The following is a 21075-nucleotide window of genomic DNA, read 5'->3' as shown; positions in this document are numbered from 1 at the left end:
TTTGTACATTTGTCTGCATGCTGAACTTAATTTATAGAATGAATGTATTTCTCTTTAATACTACTTATGCAACTAGTGATACATTTACAAAGACTTTTGTGGCTGCATGTTCAACTCCATTATGAGCCACTGACAGTTTTAGTACATCTACATGTACATCTATACTCCAAAGCTACCCTATGGTCTATGGTGGAAGGTACTTTCCACACCACTGTCACCTCCCACTTTTCCTATTCCAGTTGAGCATGGTGCGCAGGAAGAATAACTGCTGGCAGTTATGGATGATAATGATTATTTTGACATGTAGTGCTGCAGCTGCAGATATTACTATTCTTCTCAAATTGTAACAGATTATTTATGATGGATATAATACATGAATATACAGACTGTGGTGGGCTTAAAATGCCCATCTTCTTGAACAGGTACCTACAAGATGATTGTGGGTGAACACCATATATTATCCTCGTGACTATTACTTTTCTCTCACTTCAAGTTTTCATCAATATGTACTACCAAAAATTTGGAAAATTATACTCTATCTACAGACTCCTGGTTATGTGCTACATTAACTGCCAGTGTTTTTCTCACCACTCCTCTCCTACAAACTGAGTTTGGCCAACCTCCTTAACCTATCACAGCCTCCACCACTGCCTCCCAGACCAAAAATAACTCATAATCACAAGAAACAGTCACAACAGTACAGTGTTCTCAACCTCTCGTCTAAAGCATGCTATCCTGAATTACCTGTATTATCCAAGGGTCTCACTTTAAGCCCTACACTTGCATTTAATTATGCTACTCTGGTAAAGGACCTACTTTCCTTCACACATAATGTCAACTAGAAGTATCACTTTGCAACCCACTCCCAAAGCCTTTCCAACAGCAAACCTAACATTGGACTGTGCCTTGAAAAGTTCCCACTACAATCCTAACTTGATCCACCACCACTACCTCAAGCTCATGCCTTCCAAGAATTCCTCACATTCAGTGTTGTTTCACAACCCTTCCTCAGGTCCCTGACCCCTACAGAACTTCAGGCTCTGTGTTCCCTAAAATCTGATAACTCCTTCATAATTCTCTGAGTAGACAAAGGATCTACCACTGTGGTACTTGACTGACAGGAGTATGCTAAGGTCTACACCAGCTGTCTGACACCTCTATATACAGCATCTGCCATCAAGATCCCATCTCTGTGATTCGAACTGATCTGCAGTACCTCCTTAGAATCTGAGACTCCTCACAAGGACTAACACCTCAATCCATAGAACTTCTTACCCCAGCCAAACCATGTGCCCCCAACTTTTACCTTCTTCCTAAGATCCACAAACCCAATCATTCCAGCCAATGTATAGTTGCTGGCTGCAAAGCACCAAACAAAAGTGTATCTGCCTTAGTTGATCAACACATATAGCCCTTAGTACAAAGCATTCCCTCACATATTAAAGACACCAACCATTTCCTAAATCATCTAAATCCATGCCCATCCAACTCCCACCACACGCCTTGCTTGTCACCATTGATTTCTATACAAACATCCCCCACATACACGGTCTGTCTGCTGCTGAACAATTCCTCAGTCAATGCTCGCCTGAGTCCTAACCTACGATATCCTTCCTGCTCAACTTAATGAACTTCATACTACTAACAACTACTTCATCTCTGAGGGGCAGACACACAAACAGATCACGGGTATGGAAATGGGAATCACGATGGCTCCTTCCTATGCCAACCTTTTCGTGGGTCACTTGGAGGGGACTTTCTTGGGATCCATGTGCATTCAGCCCCTGGTTTGGTTTAGAATACACTGATGACATCTTTGTCATATGGACTCATGGTGAGGCTGACCTGTTAAAATTCCTAGAATCTCTAAATACCGTCTCCCAATTGAATTTCACAAGGTCCTGTTAAGAATCCCATTCCACTTTCCTTGACATTGATCTCATCCTCACCAAAGGCCAAGCTACACACTTCTGTACTTCTGTCCACATGGGTGAGGCAGCTGCCCCCACCCCCTGAAGATATTTGCAGTTTTTCAGTAGTTTACTGTTTTATTTAATAAGAAATGCTGCATGTTTTCTCAGATTGTACAAATGCATTCTTGTATTTAAAATGTTTATTAAAAGCAGTTTTTCACTGGTTTAGTTTTATTTAATAAGAAGTGCTGTATGTTGTCTCGAGTCCTTGTTCCCTAAGACTAGTATGACGTGCCCCCCCCCCCCCCCCCCCAGTTCAGATCCTGGGTACGCCCTTGTCTGTCCATATTACACTAACTAACAAACAACAGGCAGGCAGGTTGCAGACTCTTTACAGCAATACACTGCCATACTGAACCTTCACTGACATAATTACCCCACCACCCTAGTTCAAAAGAAGATTTCCCAGGTCATCACATCCAATCCTGGTACTGTAGATCCCCCCAAAAACAACTTCTCAGCACGCCACTTATCTCAATCAGTCTTTCCTTCTCATCCCATCTGGTAAGTCTCCCCTGACCTGGGTTCTGGGTGACTTTTCCGAACTATACCCCTTTTCCTAAACTTCTCCAGTACTTTTCCTGCACCCCTCTTCCTTCCCATTCAGCCCTTTGGAAGAAGGAGCCACTGGCTCCGAAAGCCTGCACACATAAAACCTTTTTTATATGTCTGTTCTCCTGCTGCCACTTGGGGAGTAGATTTTTTATTAGTCCAATTCCATAATGTTGTCAAAAATTGATTATTTTCATTGTTACACTTAATATATCTGCTATTTGAAAGTCACAATCATTAGTCTCTCTTGAGGATAAAAAGTTTCTCTCACAAATAATATTGTCAAAACTGGAAGTGCTGACAACAGTTACATTATGTGTATATGGCTAAATTCCAGTTCTCATTGTAGCCTATAGCATTTTCCTTGCTTCCATCATCCTCATTAGTGTTGAGAATTAATATTGGCCTCATATATTCAGGATTCAGTATGCTTTTTGTGGAGTTACACAGCATGGGACAGTTTAATATTTTTCCTTCACTTGCATATCACACATGTGTTTCTGAATTTTCAGCAATGAAGCAACTTACCGAATTTCATTGATATGTTTTTATTCGTCCAACAGATCACGAGAAAAAATAATAGATTTAAATGAAATACATTGTTATATTATAATGTACAGACTAATCATCATTGGTAATGGAAGGAAGTGTGGAGAAAGGGGGAGGGGGCGGGGGGCGAGGAAGGGAAACGTAGGCTTCATTGTAGTAAGCAATTTCAAATAGATGTAGGTTGCAGGCTGCAGTAATCATGTTGAGATGAAAAGGCTTGCTCAGGATAGAATAGTGTGTATAGCAGCACCAAACTGGTCTTTGGACTGAAGTTCACAACAACAACAACAACAACAAAGGTTGATAGAGTACACTGTGGGACACCAAGAAATAGTTAATCTGATGATGGTGGTGGTGTTGGTGGTGATGGATGACAACTTGCAGTGATGATGATGACACCATTAAAGTGAAAAAAGTCAATGATTACCAAGTACAAAAAAGAATGATGCTATTTAATTTAAAATATTCCCTTAATAATTACCGGGGTTAGGTTGATCCCATTTACAGGTGTACACAATGATAATCCATGAAGTACTTCCAAAGCTGTTGAAACACTTGACCTAAAACAAGAATATACACAATCTTAACTTTGTTACAGATTTCCAGATGTTGTAGATAGTTATAAACAGGGAGAAGGAAAAGGAAGAAGAAGAAGAAGAAGAACTATTGAGACTGGACAGTATGCTCAAATTAAGTTCTTACATGTTCACAAGAGACTTGCAGGTGTTAATGTCTACTGCTTCAAGTGGCAAGGCACAGAACATGAGGCCTCGGCCCTCTAGTACAACAACTGGCCACAGGGTGCCTTTCTCGACTTCCAAGTGAAATGCCGGATACAAAGCTGGTTTGTCACAGCCGTCCCTTGACTCGACAAAACAATCTGAAATACAGAAAAAGCAAATTAATGACATCAGGAAAGATTATAGTTGCCAATGGTCTATTTTGCTGTGGATAAAATCTGTCAGAATAGTTATTTCTTAGCACACAGGAAATCTCAAAAATTTAAAACCGAGTGCCTGAGGCAACTCACAAATGAAATAATTTATATCTTCATATACTTCACAAGCACTGCACAGAGCATCATTGACGGTTGTACCATCATCAGTCATTCCCTTTTCTGTGCTGGTCACAAACAGAGTGAGGGAAAACAGTTGCCTGTACGTGTATGTATGAACCTTACAATCCCTTATTTTGCCTTATATGAGATGGGCATCGGAGCCAGAAGAATCATTCAACTATCTGTTACAATGGCTGGCTTTTTTAAACTTCCCCGATAGCATTCTACATAAAGATCATTTTTTTCTCTTGGAGGATTCCAATTTTAACTCAAAGAGCAGTTCTGTCACACTATCATGCTGATTGAGCTGATGAGTAATTGCTTTGATGTCATCCTATAATCTGACCAAGTTCGGATTCCACACATTCAAGCACAAACATTTTGTATGTGGTCTCTTTTATGAGTGCACTATATTTTCCCAGAAATCTCCTAATAAACTGCACTGATTCATTCACCTTCCCTACAACAAAGCTGATGTGCTCATTCCATTCCATCTCATCTCACAAAGTTATGCCTAAATATTGATGAGAATGAGCTAAGAAAATACCATTAATAGTAGTGGTACTATGTACAGAGCACTCAACAATGGATACCATTAACACAAATGATGGAAAATCCAGGCTGGAATGTAACAATATTATGAAAAGGATAGTTGCTACTCATCATATAATGGAGATGTTGAGTTGCAGATAGGCACAACAAAAAGACTGTAACAAAATAAGCTTTTGGGCAACAAGGCTTTTGTCAAAAATAGACAACAGATGCACACACGCACACGCACACACACACACGCACACACACACACACAAAAACACAAACACGCGCACGCGTGACTGCAGTATCTGGCAGCTGAAGCCACACTACGAGCAGCAGCACCAATGCATGATGGGAGGATAGCAGGACAAGGGTGGGGGACGGTGAAGTGCTGCTGGGGAGCATGCAGGGACCTGCGAGAGTTTCCACATGTGCAATTTAGAAAAGCTGATGTTGGTGGGGAGGATTAATATGGCACAGACTGTGAAGCAGTCATTGAAATGAAGAATGTCGTGTTGGGCGGCATGCTCAGCAACAGGGTGGTCCACTTGTTTCTTGGCCACAGTTTGTCGGTGGCCATTCATGCAGACAGACGGCATGTTGGTTGCCATGTCCAAATAGAATGCGGCACAGTGACTGCAGCTTAGCTTGTAAATCACATTACTGGTTCAAAGGCAGCCTGTCCAAATAGAATGCGGCACAGTGACTGCAGCTTAGCTTGTAAATCACATTACTGGTTCAAAGGCAGCCCTGCCTTTGTTGGGATGGGTGATGTTTGAGACCAGACTGGAGTAGGTGGTGGTGGGAGGATGTATGGGTCAGGTCTCATATCTAGGTCTATTACAGGGATATGAGCCATGAGGCAAGGAGTTTGGAGCAGGTGTTTTATACGAATGGAGGAGAATAATGCGTAGGTTCAGTGGATAGCAGAATACCACTGTGGGAGGAGTGGGAAGGACAGTGGACAGGACATTTCTCATTTCAGCGCACTGCGAGAGATAGTTGAAACACTGGCAGAGAATGTAATTCAGTTGCTCCATTCCTGAGTGGTACTGAGGTACGAGGAGAATGCTCCTCTGTGGCCTGAGATTGAGACTTTTGGAGGTGGTGGGTGACTGGAAAGATAAGGCGTGTGACATGTTGGGAGGATAATTACGGTTTGTAAAGGCCTCAGAGAGACCTCGGTATATTTCGAGAGCGATTACTCATCACTGCAGATGCGACAACCACAGATGGCTTGGTTGTATGGAAAGGACTTCTTGGTATGGAATGGATGGCAGCTGTTGAAATGGAGGTATTACTGGTGGTTAGTAGGTATGATATGGACAGAGGTACTGACATAGCCATCTTTAGATGGAGGTCAACATCTGCTCCCTGCCGCCGTTGGATAAGCAGCTGCAGCAGCAAGTCGTATACTCCTAGCTCACTCATTTGTTACACAGTTTAATTCTTAATTTCTTTGCGTGTTTTTGGTACTTGCATTGTTTAATTCATAAATTTCGGGCGTATTATAGTATTTGAGAGTTGTAGCATCGCATTTTAGTACCTGAATAGTGTAAATTCGCGTAGTCGTCTGTCTTCTGTTTTTGTTTTGAACGGCCAGTGTCGGTTGGTCACAGTCAATGTGCTCCCTGCCGCCATTGGATAAGCAGCTGCAGCAGCAAGTTGTATACTCCTAGCTCACTCATTTGTTACATAGTTTAATTCTTAATTTCTTTGCGTGTTTTTGGCACTTGCATTGTTTAATTCATAAATTTCGAGCATATTATAGTATTTGAGAGTTGTAGCATCGCGTTTTAGTACCTGAATGGTGTAAATCGCGTAGTCTCCTTCCGCCGCCGAGCAGTGTGTCAGCAGTGCGCAAGTAGCAGCACTACTGCATTTACTAGGCAATCTTGTATTTTAATAACCGTTTAAATTTTGTGTCGATTTGTTTGCGCTCTCTGTAGATTAGTTCAGACGTTCTTTGCACAACAGTTTTTAGCATGCATAGGGACTGCAACTGCTGTGTTCGGGTGCAGGCTGAGTTGGCATCCCTTCACTCCCAGCATCAGGCAGTGTTGGCTTCGGTCACACAGCTTGAGGCTGTTGCCAATGGGCATCACTGTGGGGGTCCGGATGGGGGTTTGTCGGGGACGGCCAGCTCGTCCCACGCACCCCCCGATCGGACTACGACTGTGGTTGCCCGGGATACTGCCCGCATTGAGGCTGATCCCTCACCTGTGGTAGAGTGGGAGGTCGTCTCAAGGTGTGGCAGGGGGCGAAAGACATTCTGGAGAGCTGAATGGAAGGCCTCTCCAGTTTGTCTGACGAACCAGCTTCAGGCTCTGTCTCAGGCTGATACTGATCTTCGGCCTGACATGGCTGCTTGTCCTGTTCCAGAGGTTGCCCCTCAGTCTGCAAGATCCGGGCAGTCACAGAGGGTGGGCTTACTGGTAGTTGGGAGCTCCAACGTCAGGCGCGTAATGGGGCCCCTTAGGGATATGGCAGCAAGAGAGGAGAAGAAAACCAATGTGCACTCCGTCTGCATACCGGGGGGAGTCATTTCAGATGTGGAAAGGGTCCTTCCGGATGCCATGAAGGGTACAGGGTGCACCCATCTGCAGGTGGTCGCTCATGTCGGCACCAATGATGTGTGTCGCTATCGATCGGAGGAAATCCTCTCTGGCTTCCTGCGGCTATCTGATTTGGTGAAGACTGCCAGTCTCGCTAGCGGGATGAAAGCAGAGCTCACCATCTGCAGCATCGTCGACAGGACTGACTGCGGACCTTTGGTACAGAGCCGAGTGGAAGGTCTGAATCAGAGGCTGAGACGGTTCTGCGACCGTGTGGGCTGCAGATTCCTCGACTTGCGCCATAGGGTGGTGGGGTTTCGGGTCCCGCTGGATAGGTCAGGAGTCCACTACACGCAACAAGCGGCTACACCGGTAGCAGGGGTCGTGTGGCGTGGGCTGGGCGGTTTTTTAGGTTAGATGGCCTTGGGCAAGTACAGAAAGGGCAACAGCCCCAACGGGGCAAAGTGAGGACATGCGGGGACCAAGCAGCAATCGGTATTGTAATTGTAAACTGTCGAAGCTGCGTTGGTAAAGTACCGGAACTTCAAGCGCTGGTAGTAAGCACTGAAGCTGAAATCGTTATAGGTACAGAAAGCTGGCTGAAGCCAGAGATAAATTCTGCCGAAATTTTTACAAAGGTAAAGACGGTGTTTAGAAAGGATAGATTGCATGCAACCGGTGGTGGAGTGTTCGTCGCTGTTAGTAGTAGTTTATCCTGTAGCGAAGTAGAAGTGGATAGTTCCTGTGAATTATTGTGGGTAGAGGTTACACTCAACAACCGAGCTAGGTTAATAATTGGCTCCTTTTACCGACCTCCCGACTCAGCAGCATTAGTGGCAGAACAACTAAGAGAAAATTTGGAATACATTTCACATAAATTTTCCCAGCATGTTATAGTCTTAGGTGGAGATTTCAATTTACCAGATATAGACTGGGACACTCAGATGTTTAGGACGGGTTGTAGGGACAGAGCATCGAGTGACATTATACTGAGTGCACTATCCGAAAATTACCTCGAGCAATTAAACAGAGAACCGACTCGTGGAGATAACATCTTGTACCCACTGACAACAAACAGACCCGAACTTTTTGACTCTGTATGTGCAGAACAGGGAATCAGTAATCATAAGGCCGTTGCAGCATCCCTGAATATGGAAGTTAATAGGAATATAAAAAAAAGGGAGGAAGGTTTATCTGTTTAGCAAGAGTAATAGAAGCCAGATTTCAGACTACCTAACAGATCAAAACGAAAAATTCTGTTCCGACACTGACAATGTTGAGTGTTTACGGATAAAGTTCAAGGCAATCGTAAAATGCGTTTTAGACAGGTACGTACCGAGTAAAACTGTGAGGGGGACGGGAAAAACCCACTGTGGTTCAACATTAAAGTTAGGAAACTACTGCGAAAGCAGAGAGAGCTTCACTCCAAGTTTAAACGCAGCCAAAACCTCTCAGACAAACAGAAGCTAAACGATGTCAAAGTTAGCGTAAGGATGGCTATGCGTGAAGCGTTCAGTGAATTCGAAAGTAAAATTCTATGTAGCGACTTGACAGAAAATCCTAGGAAGTTCTGGTCTTGCGTTAAATCAGTAAGTGGCTTGAAACAGCATATCCAGACACTCCGGGATGATGATGGCATTGAAACAGAGGATGACACGCGTAAAGCTGAAATACTAAACACCTTTTTCCAAAGCTGTTTCACAGAGGAAGACCGCACTGCAGTTCCTTCTCTAAATCCTCGCACAAACGAAAAAATGGCTGACATCGAAATAAGTGTCCAAGGAATAGAAAAGCAACTGGAATCACTCAACAGAGGAAAGTCCACTGGACCTGACGGGATACCAATTCGATTCTACACAGAGTACGCTAAAGAACTTGCCCCCCTTCTAACAGCCACGTACTGCAAGTCTCTAGAGGAACGGAAGGTTCCAAATGATTGGAATAGAGCACAGGTAGTCCCAGTCTTCAAGAAGGGTCGTCGAGCAGATGCGCAAAACTATAGACCTATATCTCTGACGTCGATCTGTTGTAGAATTTTAGAACATGTTTTTTGCTCGAGTATCATGTCGTTTTTGGAAACCCAGAATCTACTATGTAGGAATCAACATGGATTCCGGAAACAGCGATCGTGTGAGACCCAACTTGCTTTATTTGTTCATGAGACCCAGAAAATATTAGATACAGGCTCCCAGGTAGATGCTATTTTTCTTGACTTCCGGAAGGCGTTCGATACAGTTCCGCACTGTCGCCTGATAAACAAAGTAAGAGCCTACGGAATATCAGACCAGCTGTGTGGCTGGATTGAAGAGTTTTTAGCAAACAGAACACAGCATGTTGTTATCAATGGAGAGATGTCTACAGACGTTAAAGTAACCTCTGGCATGCCACAGGGGAGTGTTATGGGACCATTGCTTTTCACAATATATATAAATGACCTAGTAGATAGTGTCGGAAGTTCCATGCGGTTTTTCGCGGATGATGCTGTAGTATACAGAGAAGTTGCAGCATTAGAAAATTGTAGCGAAATGCAGGAAGATCTGCAGCGGATAGGCACTTGGTGCAGGGAGTGGCAACTGACCCTTAACATAGACAAATGTAATGTATTGCGAATACATAGAAAGAAGGATCCTTTATTGTATGATAGCGGAACAAACACTGGTAGCAGTTACTTTTGTAAAATATCTGGGAGTATGCGTGCGGAACGATTTGAAGTGGAATGATCATATAAAATTAATTGTTGGTAAGGCGGGTACCAGGTTGAGATTCATTGGGGGAGTCCTTAGAAAATGTAGTCCATCAACAAAGGAGGTGGCTTACAAAACACTCGTTCAACCTATACTTGAGTATTGCTCATCAGTGTGGGATCCGTACCAGATCGGGTTGACGGAGAAGATAGAGAAGATCCAAAGAAGAGCGGCGCGTTTCGTCACAGGGTTATTTGGTAACCGTGATAGCGTTACAGAGATGTTTAACAAACTCAAGTGGTAGACTCTGCAAGAGAGGCGCTCTGCATCGCGGTGTAGCTTGCTCGCCAGGTTTCGAGAGGGTGGGTTTCTGGATGAGGTATCGAATATATTGCTTCCCCCTACTTATACCTCCCGAGGAGATCACGAATGTAAAATTAGAGGGATTAGAGCGCGCACGGAGGCTTTCAGACCGTCTTTCTTCCCGCGAACCATACGCGACTGGAACAGGAAAGGGAGGTAATGACAGTGGCACGTAAAGTGGCCTCCGCCACACACCATTGGGTGGCTTGCAGAGTATAAATGTAGATGTAGATGAAGGTGGCTTGTTGGGTTGAGTAGGACCAGGTGAAGTGAATGGGGGAGAAGCTGTCGAGGTTCTGGAGGAATGTGGATAGGGTGTCCTCGCACTCGATCCAGAATGCAAAGACGTCATCAATGAATTCTGGGTGTTTAGGAAGGATTCCTCAAGATGGTCCATGAATCGGTTGGCATAGGAAGGTGCCATGTGGGTGCCCATAGCCATACCCTGGGTCTGTTTGTAGGTAACACCTTCAAAGGAGAAGTAATTGTGGGTGAGGATGTAGTTGGTCACGGCAACTAGGAAGGAGGTTGTTAGTTTGGAATCTGTTGTGTGATGAGAAAGGTAGTGTTCAATAGCGGTAAGGCCATGGGTATTAGGGAAGTTAGTGTAAAGGGAGGTGGCATCAATAATTATGAGCAAGGTACTGTGTGATAAAGGGACAGAAAATGTGGTTACTTCTCCTTTGAAAGCATTACTTACAAACAAATCCGGGGTATGGCTATGGGCACCTGCAGGGCACCATCCTATGCCAACCTATTCATGGGCCATCTAGAGGAATCCTTCCTAAACATCCAGAATCCTAAACCCCTCACCTGCTTCAGATTCACTGAAGACATCTTCATCTTCATGATCTGGCTCCTATTCACATTCCTCCAGAACCTCGACAAATTCTCCTCTATTTGCTTCACCTGGTCCTACTCAACCCAAAAAGCCACCTTCCTAGATGTTGACCTCCACCTCAAAGATGGCTACGTCAGTACCTCTCCCATATCAAACCTACTAACCACCAGCAATACATCCAGTTTGATAGCTGCTACCCGTTCCATACCAAGAAATCCCATCCACACAGCTTAGCCACCTGTGGTTGTCGCATTTGCAGTGATGAACGGTCACTCTCAAAATATACCGAGGGTCTCACTGAGGCCTTTACAGACCATAATTATCCTCCCAACATTGTACAAAAACAAATCTCCTGCACCTTATCTTTCTAGTCACCCACCACCTCCCAAAGTCTCACTGTCTGGCCACAGATGATCATTTCCCATGTAACTCAGTGCCACCCAGGACTGGAGCAACTGAATTACATTCTCTGCCAGTGTTTCGACTACCTCTCGTAGTGCCCTGAAATGAGAAATGTCCCGCCCACTATCCTTCCCACTCCTCTCATAGTGGTGTTCTGCCGTCCACCGAACCTACACAATATAGTTGTCCATCCCTACACAACCCCCACTCCAAAACCCTTACCTAAAGGCTCATGTCCCTGTAATAGACCTAGGTGACAGACCTGTCCCATAAATCCTCCTACCACCACCTACTCCAGTCCGGTCACAAACATCACCCATCACATCAAAGGCAGGGCTACCTGTGAACCAGTAATGTGATCTACAAGCTAAGCTGCAACCACTGTGCTGCATTCTATTTGGGCATGGCAACCAACAAGCTGTCTGTGTGAATGGCCACCGATAAACTGTGGCCAACAAACAAGTGCATCGCCCTGTTGCTGAGCATAGCGCCCAACATGACATTCTTCATTTCAATGACTGCTTCACAGCCTGTGCCATATGGATCCTTCCCACCAACACCAGCTTTTCTGTACTGCACTCGTGGGAATTCTCCCGGCAGTATATCATATGTTCCCATAACCCTACTGGCCTCAACCTTCGTTAGTCATTGTCCTCACCCATATAGCCTCTTACCTGTTCCCATTCCAGCGCTACACATCCCTCTATTCCACCAGCGCACCTAGTCTTTTTACTTCTTACCTTTTCTGCTATACCCTCCCCCCACCTCTTCACTGCCCTCCACCTAACCTCCTGACTGCACCTAGCTGCCGTACCCTCTCTCCATCTTGTCCCTCCACGCTCCCCAGCAGCAGTTCACCATGTTCCACTCCTACCCTGCAATCCTTCCCTCTCCCAACCCCAGCCTCCTCCTTACCCACACCCAGGTAGTACTGCTGCTGCTGGTCACAGTGTGGCTACAGTTGGCTGAGACTGCAGTCGTGTGTGTGTGTGTGTGTGTGTGTGTGTGTGTGGGCGCGCGCGCGCGCATTTGTCTATTTTTGACAAAGGCCTTGTTGGGCGAAAGATCATTTTGTGACAGTCTTTTTATTGTGCTTATCTGCAACTCAGCATCTCTACTATATGGTGAGTAGCAATTATCCTTCTCATCAAATATTAAATGAATGTTTTCATACCCATTTGCATTTACTTACATTTATCCATATTTAGAACAAACTATCATTCATGGTGTCAAGTAGAAGTTCAGTCCAGGTAATTGTAAAACTCCAAAATTCGCTCAATGACAACACTTGCCCTTACATGACAACATCATCAGCAAACAGTATCAGATTGTCTACATGAATATAAATAATTCTTTTTTTATGGCAAAATACACATAAAATAAAGATAAAAAATTTTCTCACCAAATGGCGGCAGAACACACACATAAAAGACTACTGTGAGTGGCGAACTTTCGGAGCCAGCGGCTCCTTCTTCAGGCAGAAAGGTTGAAGGGGAAGGAAGAAGGGTGAAGGAATAGGACAGGAGTGGTCTACGAAAAGGGTAGAGTCTGGGAAAGTCACCCAGAACCACAGGTCAGGAGAGTCTTACAGTACGGGATGAGAAGGAAAGACTGATTGTTGGGGACTGCATCGGACGAGATTTGAAAACCTGAGAGCTTAAAGGTAGAAGACAGAGTAATATGCTAGACAGAGATTACTACTAAAACATCGTGCATGAGTTAATAAGAGTGAGAAGCTAAGTGCATTGTATGTAACAGAGGTGGGAGGGGGTGGTGGAAAATAGATGGAAAAGACAATGAAAGATGTGCGAAATTAAAACAGAGTGAAGAAAAGAGTAGTTACAGTGAAAAAAAGTTCAGACAGAAGAAATTAACACAAATTAAGGCCAGGCGGGTGGCGAGAACCAAGGACACTTTGTAGTGCTAGTTCCCCCCACCTGCAGTGTTTTGAGAAACTGGTGTCTGGGGGAAGAATCCAGATGGCACGTGTGGTGAAACGGGCACCGAGGCCACAAATGTCAGGCTGTAGAGCATGCTCTGCAACAGGATACTGCGAGTTGCCAGTATATACCCTATGTCAATGCCCATTCCCATACTGGGAATTGGATTTGTCGACCTAGAAAAAGCTGCTGACAACATAAAATGGAGCAAGATTTTTGAATTTCTCAGAAGAATGGATGTAAGCTGTAGGGGACAATATGTCTGGAAGATCAACAGAGAATTGCTCAGATTAGAAGACTGAGGCAAGAATTCTGTCTTTCTCTGCTATTGCTCAGGAGTGGAATAAAAACTGAGAGTGAAAAGATATAAATGATACAAATTGCTGATGACATTGCTATCGTTTTGTCAGTGTACAGAATTTTTACAATATTAAATCTGGGGCTTTCCCAAGAGCATTAGAGGGGTGAAGTTTTCTGTACCATCATCATCATCATCATATATATAAAGGAGCAGTTGTGTCTATAAGTAGATATTATTACGGTGTTTATGACATTTAAATAGCATGCTAAAGAGTCATTTTAATATATGTTTACTAGGACAAATATAGGTTTTGTGTTATATCATTTGTTTGAGGTTATCCTTGGGTGGAGGTTGGAGTTCGATAGATGACGCCTTTACCTCACAGCAAGTAGCACATGGAATTACCAACACTGCATGGATTGCTACAGGAGGAGGGGGATGGGGTGCATCAGACTATTAGAAGGCATGAGTAACCAACAAAGACATACAAACTATAATGGATGACATTGCTAATGTAAAATTTTGTACAACTATTTCAGTGTGAAAAAAACCACCATTTCAAACATATATCTGTAATAGGTCATGTAATAAATGGTCATGGTCATATGAACTAGAGGAAAGTTATTTCAAAAGTGTAAACACAAGATCAATTATTAAATAATGTACCAAGATTAAACCTACACCAATATATTCATGGTTTTGCCACGCACAGCCCTCTCGCTCTCCGAGAGTGAGGCAGAATTACTGGATCTGTTGAATGGAGTGAACAGTCTAATGAACACAGACTACGGAAACGTAAACACCAGTCACGGATTAGGCCTTAGGCCTGTCCTGACTGGCTGCTGTCTAGAAGCCAGTACGAGTCCTCAGCACTCTACGATTGTGGGCCACGGCACCAGTGTGTCATCAAGCCCTCCAGCTGTTACTGCCAATAGATGAATCCTGATGAATCCGCTGCTCCTCATTTGGCCTCACAAGCGCTGAACAGATCCCATACCAGACCTCCCTACCTCAGAAAAAAATCGAAGAGGTACCCAGAATCAAACCTGTGTCCTTCAGCACTGACCGCAGCTATGCTAACCGTTCAGCCATGGAGGCTGTCGACGGAACATGGACCAAGAGTTAATCAAAGGTCAGAAGTAATGAGGAGTAGGGGAAAATAACACATGACAGATTAAGCAAGCATGGTTTAAGAAGCAAGCTAGGCCAGTGCAGCCAAACACTGTGTTTCTCACTAGAAGAAAATGCTAGTGTCAAAGCTCTTGATTTGAGGAAGCACTTTCTGACAATCTGAATCTGAGGTAAGGCATTGAACGGATGTGAATCATGGACTGTAGGAAAACCAGAAAAGATGGAAATGTTTTAGATGTGGTTTTATAGAAAGAATGCTGAAAATTAAAGAAATGCTAATGTAAGAGCTGAGGAGATTCTCTACAGAAACAGTGAGGAAAGGAATATGTGGAAAACAGTAACTACATGAAGGGGTAGGATAGGACATTGTTAAGACATCAAGGGGCCACAGAGGGCGAAGTCTGTATGAGAAGACAGAGAGTAATATATCTAACAAATAGTGAAAGTCAATGGGTATAGTACTACTCTGGAGGGGGGGGGGGGGGGGGGGGAGAGAGGATAGCACAGGAGAGAACATTAAGATAAGCTGCACTGACCTTGTCACAAGACGACTTTTATAATAATAACTAGCCTTTTCCCTGTGGCTTCACTCTCATACACATTCGACAATATATTGCACACACCTGCTCACTCCCCCCCCCCCCCCCAAATCTGTGCCCACCATTTCCTCCCTTCATCTCTCCATGCACCTCATCATCCCACCTCTGTCCACCCTTCTCCTCCTCCCCATTCTCTCCATCCTTCCATCTCATCCACCCCCTCTCTTTGTCCATCTCCTCCACTCTCTTTCTCCAACCATATCTTCCTCCCCCTCTCTCAGTCTATGTCCTTTTCCGCACACTCAATCCATCTCCTCCAGCCCCTCTTCATTTTACATCTACTCATTTTCTCTCTACGCCTTCCACCTGCCTCCTTCATGTCCCCCTGCTCCTCCCTCTCAATCCATCTCCTCCTCCCCCTGCGATTTCCACCCCGCTTTCTCTGCATCCTCTTCTCAGTCCTCTCTCTGCCCGTATCCTCTACCCACTCTCTGTCCATCCCCTCCTTCCCCCTCTCTATTTCTATCTAATCCTCCCCTCTTTCGCTAACTGTTCCCTCCTCTGTCCCTCTCATCATCTCCCAGCCGTGCCCATCTCTACATGTAACAGTCCAGTAAAGCAGGCCGATACTACTCCAACAACATGCAGGGTAGCCTACATGTCACTGGATTAAAAAACTATTTTTTGCCACTTACAAAGCGCGCGCGCGCGCGCGCGCGCGCACACACACACACACACACACACACACACACACACACACACAGAGAGAGAGAGATAGAGAGAGAGAGAGAGAGAGAGAGAGAGAGAGAACAGTAAATAGTTCTGCAATATCATGGTGTTGGAATACTGTGCACATTTTTTCCATGCATATGACTTCTGATCTGAGGACCATAAGGCCATGTCTCAGTGCTTTGGAATTTTACAGAGTAAGGTCACATTTATCTACAAATTTTATGATTAGTTTTAAAAGTAATACATTATTTTGATGAAGTTGAGTTGTTGTAGCAGTTGGTAATGGTTAATGGGATCTGATTAACCATTAGGCCTATATAAAATCGATTTGCTTATTTACATACAGTTTGGATTTTATATTTCATACTATTATTTCGTGACAGTCACAATAAGCATAATCTCAAACATGTATTCTCTAAATACATAAATAAATCTGCCAGACTGGGTGAGCAGCAATTTACAATTGTTTGCTGATGACATTGGGTGATTTTAAGAAGATACAGAATGACTTAGGCGTAGATAATATTTCTAGTTGGTTTGGTGTCTCTAAATGTAGAAAAATGTAAGTTAATGGAGATGAGTAGAAAAAGCAATTTTGTAATGTTCGAATATAGAATTAGTAATATGATGCTTGATGCAGACACATCAATTAAATAGATAGGTGGTGGTGGTGGTGGTGGTGGTTGGGATGTTTAAGGGGGACTAAACAGCTAAGGTCATCAGTCCCCCATTCCAAAAACAGGCGACACATAAATTCACAAAGCAGGTAAAACCCCAAGGGGAAGGAGACTTCCCCCCCAGGCACTAAAAGAAACACAAATGCGGTAACGAACACTACAGACACGAAGAGAACAGATGAACACCAGACAAAAGGAAACAGAAGAGAAGAAGATGGCCGAAGACTGGTTGACTGACCACGAGAACAAAAAAAGGGAAAGAGTCAACCATCTTACGACACACTAAAATCTGCAACCAAATATGAGAGACTCGAGGACAAGAGACACAGAAAGGGAAAGGTGCAGGACCTCCCTAAATGAAACTATAAAAAGGACTACCACGGATAAAATTTAAAACGTCATCAACCATGGAGGCATCGTCGCATAAAACCAAAGGCAAAGTGCCCGGGAGATTAAAAGATTGTCAGAGGGTGCGCAGTCGGGGACACTCCAACAAAATGTGGGCGACCGTCAGCCGGGACCCACACCGACACAGGGGGGGATCCTCCTGACGCAAAAGATGGCCGTGCGTCAGGTAGGTATGGCTGATGCGGAGCCGACACAGGATTACAGAGTCCCTGCGAGAAGCCCGCAGGCAGGACCGCCACACATCGGTCGTCTCCTTAACAGCCCGCAGTTTATTCGGGGATGTCAGGCCACGCCACTCAGCAGCCCACATCCCAAGCACCTTACGGCGCAACACCAACTGCTGATCTCGAGCCGTGAGGCCGATCTCCAAAGCTGGGGCGTCGATCGCCCCTTTGGCCAGCCTGTCAACACGTTCGTTCCCCGGGATGCCAATGTGACCTGGCGTCCAAACAAAGACCACCGAACGACCAGAGCGGGTAATGGCAGAAACAGACTCCCGAATAGAGGATACCAGAGAAGAAGAGGGATAGCAGTGGTCGATGGCCTGGAGGCTGCTCAGGGAGTCACTGCAGATGACGATGGACGTACTTGAGCAGGAACGCATATGCTCAAGAGCGCGCAATATGGCCACCAGCTCTGCAGTAAAAATACTGCAGCCAGCCGGCAAGGAGCGCTGTTCAACATGGGCAGCGTGAGCAAAAGCGTAGGCAGTGCAACCATCAACCAGGGAACCATCAGTGTAGACAGTCTCACAGCCCGAAAATGAGGCGAGGAGCGCAAGAAAACGGCGACGGAGGGCCACAGGCGGAACCGAGTCCTTGGGTCCCTGTGCCAAGTCCAGACGGACGGGGCAAACACCAGGGAGGCGTAGGTGCACGGACCCGGAAGGGAGGCAGAAGAGGGAATGACCCCAGTTCGGACAGCAGGGACTGGACGCGGACAGCTATGGAAAGCCCAGACCTACGTCGCCATTCGGGCAGATGGAGGACCACGGCAGGGAAAAGCAGGCGATGATTGGGATGGATGGCCGAGCAATGCACGTGGACAGCATAGTCGGCGAGCAGTCGATGGCGGCGAATCTGCAGTGGGGGAATCCCGGCCTCCACCAGTAGACTATCCACGGGGCTCGTACGGAAAGCGCCAGTTGCAAGCCGAACCCCACAGTGGTGTATAGGGGCTAACATCGTCAACACTGAGGGTGGTGCAGACCCATAGGCCAGGCTCCCATAATCAAGCCGGGACTGCACAAGGGCTCTGTACAATCGCAACAGCGTGCAGCGATATGCACCCCAAGACGTGTGGCTCAGGCAGCAGAGGGCGTTGAGGTGTCGCCAGCATTTTTGCTTCAGCTGAGTAATATGAGGAACCCATGTGAGCTGGGCATCAAACACGAGTCCTAAGAAGCAGCAAGTGTCTACCACATCAAGCAGGTGGCCGTCGAGGTAAAGTTCAGGATGAGGGTGGACCGTCCGACGCCTGCAGAAGTGCATAACTCGAGTCTTGCCTGCAGAGAACTGAAAACCGTGAGTCAGAGCCCATGATGCTGCCTTGCGAACAGCTACTTGCAGCCTGCGTTCGGCGACTCCTGTAGTCGTGGAGCTAAAGGAGATGCAGAAGTCATTGGCATACAAAGAAGGAGACACCGATGACCCCACGGCTGCAGCCAGACCATTAATGGCCACTAGAAATAAGGAGACGCTCAACACCGAGCCCTGCGGGACCCCATTTTCCTGTGTATGAGATGAACTAGAGGCGGCACCGACTTGCACCCGGAAAGAGCGGCGCAATAAAAAGGTTTGAAGAAAAGCCGGGAGCCGACCACGAAGACCCCACTCATGCAACGTAGCAAGGATGTGATGCCTCCATGTGGTGTCACACGCCTTCCGCAGATCAAAAAATACAGCAACGAGATGCTGACGTCGGGCAAAGGCCGTACAGACAGCAGATTCCAGCCGCATCAAATTGTCCGTAGCAGACCGGCCCCAACGGAAGCCACCCTGGGATGGAGCGAGGAGACCGCGCGACTGAAGGACCCAACACAAACGCTGCCCCACCATACGTTCGAGCAATTTGCACAAAACGTTGGTGAGGGCAATGGGACGATAGCTGTCCACCGCCAGTGGGTCCGCAACGGGCTTCAAGATGGGGACAATAACACCCTCTCGCCATTGCGACGGGAACATGCCCTCGCTCCAAATGCGGTTAAAGATGGTGAGGATGCGGCTCTGGCAGTCCCTGGAGAGATGCTTCAGCATCTGCGCGTGGATGCAGTCCGGTCCTGGTGCTGTATCAGGGCAATCGGCGAGGGCAGCGAGGAATTCCCTCTCGCTGAAAGGAGCATTGTATTTTTCAGAACGACGCGTGTGGAATGATAACGGCGTCTGCTCGGCTCGCTCCTTTAGAGAGCGAAAGGCAGGGGGAGGGTAAGTGGCAGTCGCAGAGCTCTTAGCAAAGTGCGCGGCAAGGTGTTCAGCAATGGCGGCACCGCCCATGCAGACAGCGCCGTCCAAGGAGATCCCAGGGACACCCATAGGGGTCTGGTATCCATAAATCCGCCAGATCCGGGACCACACGAGCGAGGGGGAGACATGGGAGCCCAAGGATGAGACATACCTCTCCCAGCACTCCTGCTTACGCTGTGCAATAAGACAACGGGCCAAGGCACGGAGCCTCTTAAAGGCGATGAGGGTCTCTAGAGACGGGTGCCGCCTATGACGCTGGAGAGCCCGCCTACGGTCGCGAATAGCCTCAGCAATCTCTGGCGACCACCAAGGTACAGCCTTCCTCCGAGGGAGTCCAGAAGAGCGGGAGATGGCAGCCTCGGCGGCCGAAATGATTGACGTGCTTAAGACACGGACCACCTCGTCAATGTCACCCTGTGGGGGAGACTCAATGGTTGCAGCAGAAGTAAAAGCCGGCCAGTCAGCCCTGTTGAGAGCCCAGCGGGGCAGGCGCCCAGAAGAACGACACTGGGGCAGTGACAAATAGATGGGAAAATGGTCACTACCACACAGGTCAGGATGCACTCTCCAGTGGAGGGATGGGACAAGTCCGGGGCTGCAAAGAGAGAGATCGATGGCCGAGAACGAGCCATGGGCCACACTGAAATGCGTGGGAGCACCGGTATTCAAGAGGCTAAGGTCGAGCTGAGCCAACACATGCTCCACGGCCCGACCGCGGTCATCGGAGACAGTCCCATCCCATAGAGGGTTGTGGGCATTGAAATCGCCCAGAAGCAGCAATGGTGGCAGGAGTTGAGCCAGCAGCGCAGCCAAGACATGTCGGGGGAGCTCCCCATCCGGAGGAATGTAAACAGAGCAAACAGTAATAGCCGGCGAGAGCTCAACCCTGGCAGCGACTGCCTCTAAAGGCGTCAGAAGGGGTACTGGCGAACTACAGACAGAGTGGTGAACAAAGAGGCAAACCCCACCTGACGCTCGTTGACAGGCAGCACGGTTCTTATAGTATCCCCGATAACCGCGAAGGGCGGGGGTCCGCATCGCTGGAAACCAAGTTTCCTGCAGAGCAATGCAGAGATGGAGGAAACACTCAGAAGCATCCGGAGCTCAGGCAGGTGGCGGAAATAACTGCCGCAGTTCGAATGGAGAATGGAAGTAGGAAGGGACTGGGAGGGCGTAAATGCGACTAAGAGGCAGACGGCACCTCAGAGCCAACTGCCGCCACTGGGGGAGAGTCAGGAAAGGCCTCCAAGGGTTCAGTGAGGGCGAGATCCACGGCAGAGGCGAGGATCTCCACCTCATCCCTGGAGCCAGGACTATGTACAGCAGGCAGTACGGAAACCGCCGGAACGTCCTTCTTCTTGGACACATTCCGTTC

General features: G+C 46.5%; 1 protein-coding gene across 5 annotated transcripts in view; it reads right to left on the bottom strand.

Annotated features, from left to right (window-relative positions):
• The window catches only part of LOC124711517 (AP-5 complex subunit mu-1-like), a 59408-nt gene that overhangs the window by 34761 nt on the left and 3572 nt on the right, over positions 1-21075 (bottom strand). For all 5 annotated transcript variants that reach the window (XM_047241635.1, XM_047241636.1, XM_047241637.1 and 2 more), the window contains 2 exons: positions 3777-3954; positions 3556-3634 (listed from right to left, as the gene is read on the bottom strand). In XM_047241635.1, coding sequence (XP_047097591.1) covers positions 3556-3634; positions 3777-3954 — 257 coding nt within the window. The remainder of the gene's footprint in view (positions 1-3555; positions 3635-3776; positions 3955-21075) is intronic.

The sequence above is a fragment of the Schistocerca piceifrons genome, chromosome 8, assembly GCF_021461385.2.
Source record: "Schistocerca piceifrons isolate TAMUIC-IGC-003096 chromosome 8, iqSchPice1.1, whole genome shotgun sequence".
Lineage (NCBI taxonomy): Eukaryota > Metazoa > Arthropoda > Insecta > Orthoptera > Acrididae > Schistocerca > Schistocerca piceifrons.
Note: the sequence above shows the minus strand (reverse complement) of the source record. Positions and strands in the feature narration are given on the sequence as shown.